At 31.4% G+C, this 9,107-nt stretch overlaps 1 protein-coding gene across 4 annotated transcripts in view; it reads left to right on the forward strand.

Annotated features, from left to right (window-relative positions):
• The window catches only part of LOC107443257 (cGMP-dependent 3',5'-cyclic phosphodiesterase-like), a 104,921-nt gene that overhangs the window by 31,180 nt on the left and 64,634 nt on the right, over positions 1-9,107 (forward strand). For all 4 annotated transcript variants that reach the window (XM_071177905.1, XM_071177906.1, XM_071177903.1 and 1 more), the window contains exon 5: positions 5,352-5,426. In XM_071177905.1, coding sequence (XP_071034006.1) covers positions 5,352-5,426 — 75 coding nt within the window. The remainder of the gene's footprint in view (positions 1-5,351; positions 5,427-9,107) is intronic.

The raw sequence follows: 9,107 nt of genomic DNA on the forward strand, positions 1-9,107 counted from the left end.
ATTTCTGTCTAGCTTGTCTCATACTAAGTTTTTTCTGTTCCCTTCTCTTTTGCATTTGAACATTTGATTGCTTTCTTTTCTTAAATTTTGGTTTTGCAATTTTTTTCCTAAAATTTGAAGAGAAAAAAAATGTTAAACATCACAGAAATTATTTAGAAAAATTGCCAATATTTACTTCTCCGATAAGAAGAAGTTAAACTTAATTGATTTTCTTTAAAAATTCAAGCAAATTAACACATTTGTTGCATTTTAAAAAATATCAATTAAAAGAAAATAGTTTTTAAGTTACTAAAATTGTATTATGGTTATCTAACACAATGTCTCTTCCATTGACTGTGTCTTCTCCTCCGTGGACATAACAAGTCCACGGAGGAGACAAAAACTAGTTCTTGAATCTTGCTGATTTTTAATTTTAAAGTTACAAAAATGGGACAGTTCTTTTTATTAAATATACTATTTTTGCAATCTAAAATTCATCTATCAAAAATAAAATAATTTTCTCTTACCTTCTTTATGATGTCCACGGAGTATACGGTGAGAACTTTGCCAAACCCCAGTTGAACACAACAATCCAAAACTGACACCAAAGAGAACAAAAACAACTGATAGTTAACATTAGAAAATGGAATGGTTAACTTTCCCAGCAGTTGTCTTATAGGGATTTCGCATATGCTGCCCTTTATTGCATATTTACCGTACTATATTAATTGTCCATGGAGGGAGATTTCATTTTTGTTGGACAAAGTTTACTAGTCATTTATTTTATAAAAATAATTTCTTTTTTTTTTTAAGAAATATTAAATAAAAAGTTACTATAAACATTTAACTAGGTAAAACTACAAAAATCATTAAAATAACATTTAAATTGCTTAACAGCCATTAAAAATTATTTTGTGTCACAGACGTAGGGACGTCCATGGAGGGGATTTTGAAGTTATGTTTATTAAAAAATAAGAGTGAAATATTAAATGCATTTAGCAGAAATGCATATGATTTGTTAGTTAGAACTTTACAAAAAATGATGAAGAAAAATATTAAGAAATCTGCTGTATTTCCTATTATTTATTACTAAGGGACTTAAAATATCACCTTTTTGTGAGAATGACCCAGATAGATTAGGTGAAGCATCGGAGTACCGGTAAAATACATACTAGGCAGTGACACTTGACCTTAAGAAAACATTGATGTCGGGCATACCGGCCAGCGTCATTGAACCTTAAAAAAAATATCAGTGTGGGATATACCGGACAAATGACTACCGGGCAGTGGCACTTAGCACTAGATTGCCTAAGGAAGTAATTTTCATTGCTTTTAATTTCAATTAGAGAAACAATGATGTATATAATGAAAGAATTTCTTAGAATTTTGTACAACATATCATTTTTTTATTGTTAATATTTACTAATAGCTTGTTATATAACTGTAAATAATATAAAAAATTTCAAAAATTAATTTAAAAAAAATTTATTTACGCATTCGCTATCCAGTCATTTTGACTGCTTTTGGGCAATATAGGTATATACTAATTTTCTACCTTTCTAGTGTTAACTAGACCTAGTATATATTTCGGACATTTGCCAAAGCGACTATATGATTGTCAACATTCACCGTTGGAAGTCAACAACCACCAATTTCTTCCATTTACAATGACATAATCTCATACATAAACCGGTTCGTCTTCCCCTTTCACATAACCGGTTATTTGGAAGGGGAAGACATACAGAACATAAACTAATGAGAACTCAACGTTGGAGCTGTTTTTTTATCATTCATCATGTATTTGACTGTAAAACTCATTCAATTAATAATAATAAAAAAGGTGTTTCTTAAATTGTGGATTCATCAGCGGGCTGTTTTTGCAGCAGCTCTGGACGATATTGCAATTTTAATGACATATTGCTGTTTTCGAGGTCGTTGCTGTCGCGATAGGATTGCTATCAATAGTTTTTGTGCGTTATAGAAATCGCATTATATCGTGAGAATACATTTCAAAATTTTGTTATTGGAATGTTTAAAAATCACCGATATTTCACGATGTTATTGCCTGAATGACAAGATCTTGAAATGTGCTTGTCACAGTGTATCGAAAAAATTTCCAACAGGAAGAGAAAAATAAGTTTGACTTCATTAAAAATGATTCATTTCTCTCTATAACAATAATAATGAAGCCTGCAAGTGACGTAGTTTGGGTATCTCGATCGTGATTGGTTGTTGAAACGGGACATTTGCTCATGTTAGCAACTGTTCTTTCCATTCTATTTCAAGTAAGCCGAGCCCGTGAAGTATCGATTCTCTGAAGTGGCACATTCTAAGTCCTTTCACAAAGATTCTTTCTCAAAGATTTCAATTCGTTCGCTATATATTTACACAAAGACAGGCACAAGGCCACGTGAAACATGAACAAACTCGAAGTTGTCAGGTACACAAAACAAAGATATATCACGGTTACAATAAAATGCCGATACAAATAATAAATCTAAGCTAAGTAAAAGAACTAGACGAAAAAGAAATATATTTTAACTCATTCGATGTGCGATACTGCTCTATATTTAATTAACTTATCGTTAATTAACATTCTAACTTATGTAGAGAAAGTTAGCTCAAATTTGATACGTCTTTTTCGCTGATAAAGATTAGCTGGAGCTGGCGTCATAGGTCACATGTGTGGGTATGGGAGGTCTTCTTCTTCTTGAAGTGCAAGCACATAATTATTTTGCGCTTTAATGTATCGTGATCATCATTACACATAATTCATTTTTCAGTAAAAATAACTATTAATAATGCCAATGTTGTTTTTTTAAAAATCGTATTCATCTCTTTTCGGGAAATCCGTGTTATGGTGAGTGAGGTTAAAGTGCCCCCCCCCCGTCTCTCTCTATTTAAATTCTCTCCAGAAATGTTAAATTGAAGAACATTGTATCAGTTTATGAATCGCGCAAATACAAGCTTGTTGTTCAAAAAAAAAATCAACTTATTTATTGCAAGTAACTCAGAACGCGTCCGCATAATAATACTATTACTCTTCTCCGCAAAGTTCTCCCATCCAGAACTATTTCATTTATTGAGTTGTTTTACTTGAAATTAAAAGAATGAAAAGTTCCGCTCAGATTTCATCTTCATGTCGTGGGAGGAATCCAGAAAACCTTTTTATGGATGATGATGACTCATCCATTTTTAACCTTCTTACTTTTGAAGAATCGACACTAAAAATAGATTTCAGATGTCGATGACATAGCAGCAGAAAGAATTCAATTTGATGATCGATAGAAAAATTACTATATAATGAATGATTGCATATGGATACTTATAGATAAATGCATAGATGCATATGTATTTTTATGTATTTATGCATATGTATGCATAAATACATATGCTCGTAAATAATTTAGAAAGTAATAAAGCAGAAAGATAAAAGTAACCTCCTTTACTTTTAATCTTTAATAGACGAATGCATAGATGCATATGCATTTTTATGTATTCATGCGTATGGATGTATGCGTTATGAAGGATACATCACGGTCGTTTTCACGTATTCGTCATCGTTGTAGTGATTGCAGCCAAAATGATGTTTGAAATATCGGAAAGGATGAAAATCATTCCGCTCAATGTCTGGACTGTAGGGAGGGTGGTTCAAAACTTCCCAACCGTATCTCGTGTGTGGCGGGTGATTGGTTAAATCTGAACATTTTAAAGACACGGGACTGATCGTACAGTTTACCTACACAGCTGCAACTGAGCACAGTTGTTCCCAAGGAATGCCGGGACACGACACAAGCTCTCGTTGCGGCGCAAGCGTCACCTATAAGTGTACACAACAAAACAGCCCTTACTTAAATGTCGACCCTCGTTTATTTACCGTTATTTTAACTATTTTTAATGTAGTGTCAAGTTACTCCTTATATAGTTATTTATTTTAAACAGTCTTTTTTGAGATAATTACAGTGGTGCGTTCCTTTTCGTTTCAATTTATCTTTAGATGATGCCATATCATGAGCATATATGGCAGTACTTTTACTTTCGTTACTTGTACCGCCGGTACAAGTAAAAAGTACGTACTTTTACTTGTACTTCGTTACTTTTTAAATTTAGTACTTTTACTTGTACTTTCGTTACTTTTTTAGGAAAAAAGTACAAATATTTGTAACGGAACTGTCGAATGAAATCGTTACGTTTTTCTAAAACTCGGTAAGCTTTCTTAAAAAAAAATTTAAAAAAAAGGATTTAAATTTAAAAAAAAAATGCTTATGTTTTTTTAATTTATAAAATTAATGTGCCATATATATGCATTCACAGCTGACTTCGTGTTTAAATACATTCTGTTTCAACTTATCATGCACATTCAATTATTTTTTACTAGCTCAAAGATCACAAAGCTATCCGTGTTTGCTTTGTTTATGTTTGTGCTTTTAAAACGCGTTTCTATAGAGTAAAACAATTTTAAATTAATGGTAATTTAAATAAATAAAAATAATAAACTAAAAATAAAAATCAATAGATAAAATTTCTTTTTCGTGCAAATCCATAAAAAGTTTGATATTAAAATTATATTTGATTTTAAAATTATATTATACGATTATATTATAAAATTATATTATAATATTCTTCCGAATTTAAAAATAAATTAATGTCCATAACTTTCAAAATTAAAAATAATTAAATAAATAACAACAATTTTGCAAAAACATTAAAGAACATAAGAATATTATTCAATAAAATTTTAGGTTACTTTGAATTTTCGATTTCCTAGAAATGTACTTTTAAATCGTTACTTTTTTTGTTTAGTACTTGTACTTTTACTTGTACTTTTTACTCGTTACTTTTTAAAATAAGAACTTTTTACTTTTTACTCGTTACTTTTTTTAAAAATACTTGTACTTTTACTCGTTACTTTTTAAAAGTAACGTTGCCATGTATGATCATGAGTGAAACTTTTCATTGCTAATTCTCTTTCTCCTCCACTGCTTGTTTAAAATTCAAAAGAAGAAAGAAAAGAAAAGAAAGAAAGAAAAAGTGCGTTCAGGCAAACCTAGAGTAAGCCATTAAGTTTCTGTTGCAGAAAGAAAAATTTCAAAATATCAAAATGCCATCAAATTATTGGAAGAGAATTTTTCCATTGCGTAATCATAAGTTATCGTCTCAAAATTTATTTTAATTTTGATGTTTTAAAAATTTCTTTTTAGTATTTGAAACTACATGGCTTACTCTAGGTTTGTCTGAACCCACTTTTTCTTTACTTTCAATTTTAAATTTGTTTTGGAGGTGAAGAAGAAATTGCAATGAAAAGTTTCCTTCGTGTTATGGCGTCGGCTTAAGTGACTTAATATATGTTAATTTTATACAACTGATTTCAGCTGGAGAGAGAAAGTGGTTCCAAATACTCTTTTATTTTAATGGTGTCCAGAGATCAACAAGATATCTCTTGTACAGTTAAGTATTATTTTCCTTCCCTTTGTACTGGATTCAAAAAAATGTGTACTCATTCTCAAGACTGACCAGGCGTGAATGGGGTGATTCGAAATAGAGTGATAGGAAACAGAAAGTAGACAAATGAAAAAAAAAGGCAAGAAAAAAAATTTAGAAGAACCGCTTAGCCGAGACAAGCAAATCAGGGCAAAATGTATCGTCACTCGCTATGGAGAGGTGGTAAAATGTTCATGTCTATTGTTAACTTTACGTTGTTTTGTTTGAAACTTTACGTTTCCTATCACTTTTCCCTATCACGTCTGGCAAGTCTTTGCAGGTAGGTACCTTATTTACATCGCACTAGAGCTGCCCAATGGGCGATTGGCGACAGTCTGGGAAATATCCCTGAGGATGATCCAAAGACATGCCATCGCAATTTTGATTGTCTGCAGAGAGGGTGACTCCCCTGCTTTGGTAACCCGACCACCTGCGCACGAAGTCCAGCACTTCACGATACCGTGCACCCTCTGTCCCTACGCAGGCTGATCAAAGTGGTCACCCATCCATTTACTGACCGCAGCCAGTGATGCTTGACTTCAGTGCTCTACTGGGAATCGTGTCTTTACAATTAGCCCTATGAGGGTCAATTGCGTCTTGAGAATGGGCGTCTATTTTTGTGTGCTTGAAAAATATCGAATTTTGTTTAATATCTAGTGCAGCTGATAGCTCTTATTGTTCGTCACGTTGCTACAACGAGTCCCAACATTTCTTCATTCTATAGCTGTTGTTGACTGCTGATGAGTTATTTATATTATTTCTGCCACATTTATTTTATAATATTTAAACTTCCTTAGATAGACAATTTTAAAAAAAATAATATTAAAATAAATGAAATATGTAGAAAAAGGCACCCTTGAAAACAAAACGCACATTAATAAAGTAGAAAAATATTTCGTGAAAAATAAAAGCATCTACGATGTATTTTATTATTCAAATTTTGTAATATAAAATGATAATAAAATTAGTTTTTGCATAGTTTTGCAAAGATCATGCGAGGAACGCATCTGTTTAGAAAGTTTATGTTTACTTCGAAACTAGTAAGTAAGCTTCACTTTAAAAGAAGAACATAAATTCACACCCATATAAAACGTTTTATTATAAATATTTTATGGTAATTGCAAATGATTTGCTTATTTAAGAATAATGCTAATATTGATGTCATGTTTGTGTTTAATAAAAATTCCATCTGTCTGAAAAGGTAGACTGATCAATAACGAATCAATAAAAATGCGGAAATAATTCTTTCTGTAGGTTATAAATTTTCATTAAAGCCGAACTTTCAAATTTAATGTCAGTAAGCTTATGTGTTTATTAATTACGTTAGATACTCAAAATTATTAAAATTTGATGATTACATATCCAAGATGGTGGCTAAAAATTCCTTATCGATCGTGGTAATCACTCACATTTTCTTTCGCAAAATAATTAAGCTACCAGTTTCTTTTTTTTAACTTTCCTCCTTTATTTATTTTTATTTCTTCACTTTTTTAAATGGAAGAGTTAAATTGTATCTGTTTCTAGTCGAATACGAAAGCAGCCGTCGTATGTTTAATTTTAATCTTTAAATGCATATTTCTATCAAAGCGAACAAAACTTGACAAGTTTATTTTATTACGTACGAGTTAAATGAAAAAAAAAACTTATAAATTCCAGGATTACGACAAGACCAAAAACCAGATAAAGAGAAAAGAAAATACATATTTTTCTATTTTTTATTTGAGGAAAGAAAATCTTTCTAACCCTTTTTTCATTTTAGTTTATTATTTTAGGATCAGATTTTCATCATCCCGCTTGATTGCTAGTTTTACGCAATGAATTACTTAAAAAATATTTCTACTACTTTTTTTTACTTCATTAATCAGGGGTTAGTTTTGCTTAGGTTGATTAATTTGCCCAATGAATAACTTGCTTCTACAAACTTTTATTTATTTTATAAACTTGTCATCACATTTATATACTTTGCAGTACGAAATAGTAAGTTTTACGAATTGAATTACTTAAAGTCAGGCAATCTGCTTCAACCAATGCCGACATTCCTCTTTTTTATTAGTTTCGACATTTTATTTGTCTAACCCCAATTGTCAGAATTTTATGAAATTTGGTTTTAAGGATTTTATTTCCCACGCTAAATCGAATGAAAGAAGAAGAAAAAAAATTCAGATGTTTCTTCATAAAAAGAACGTTTTTTTTGTGGTCAAAATAGGAAAATTTCCTTTAAGATATTTCTTTGAGATTTTCTTAAGATATTTCTTTGCCATAACACTTTAAAGAAAAAAAATTCGACCGGTGGGTACCACTAGTGGGGTAACCGGGTACACATTTTAACTGTATGGGAAATTTTAAAATACTAGAATTTAATTGAAAAATTAGCAGCCATTTCTATTTTATATGGCAATTTTAGAAAATTATGCGTGCCATTTACATGTGACGGTGTCGCATGTAAATTGCATGCTACTCTAGAGGCTTACGTGTTGTACTCAAGACGGGGAGGGGGCAAGAGGATGGTACCCGGGACTGCTGAGGGAATAATGTTAATTTATTAGCTTTTTATAAAAAAAAATTCTGCAAAATATGAAAATTAGTTTCTTTTTTTTTCAAGGAAGGGACCCACAAAAAATCTTGCCCAGGGTCCTTCGGATCTTTGTTCAACCTTGGATGTCGTTCTTTTCTTCTTCCACTGCACTGCAGTTTTCGTGGGCCCAGCATAGAGGCACACTAACGGGGAGGGGACAAGTACTCGATCTTTCCCCGAGATAAGAGATTATCGGAACGGAGCAGAAAAATGCTTCTGTTGGACTAAATCCTTAGTGTTTGTTACGGAATGAGTCTTTAGTTAACGTGTGATAAGCTGGACAAAAATTAATTTGTAAAACTGTAATAATCAATAAATAAGGCCAGTTTAAAAACAAAAGAACATTCGAGAGTTGGCGTAATAAAACAAACACAGACGCTGTAAATTAATCAACAACAACATGCTCATACGTTATGTGTTAAAAGCGATGAACTAGATCATTTATTTGAAAACGATAAGTTAAAAGTGATGAACTAGATCATTTATTTGAAAACGACAATAAATTAAAAAGAGATGGGTGATCTAGTTACGCCACTGATGTTTTTTCCTGTTTTGTTCTTTGGTATGCTGTTCTTTTTTGTTAGCACTGTTATGTTTAAAATAATTAAAAGTTATTAAGTTTTTTAAAGGTGGTATTGACAGTTTTTTTTTTAAATAGAGTTGTGTTTTGATCAATTCTAGTTCGTGTTTTAACATTATGTCCTTCTTCTCTAGTATTCGCGATCGCAACGCTCGAGTACGCCCTCTAGAGGGAGCCTGTAAATATCAGACATTAATTTATCACGTTTTCATTTAGTTCCATAAAAATCATCGGCCATGACGGACGCCATTTTCTTAGCACCAAATAAAAATCAAAATTTCCCTAAGGAACAGCTGTAGAACTTGAAAAAACTAACCAGAACATGCCAAACATTGAAGCAGAACACGCCAAGCATTTGAAGAACAATTTCTCAATAATTTTTACCTTTCTATTACCAACAACATAACTTACAATTTCATGATCATTTGCTGTTACAGATGTGTATATTACGGTAAAATAATTTTTTCTGTCTTCAATTCATTACAAATTAAA

This window comes from Parasteatoda tepidariorum, chromosome 2 (assembly GCF_043381705.1).
Source record: "Parasteatoda tepidariorum isolate YZ-2023 chromosome 2, CAS_Ptep_4.0, whole genome shotgun sequence".
Lineage (NCBI taxonomy): Eukaryota > Metazoa > Arthropoda > Arachnida > Araneae > Theridiidae > Parasteatoda > Parasteatoda tepidariorum.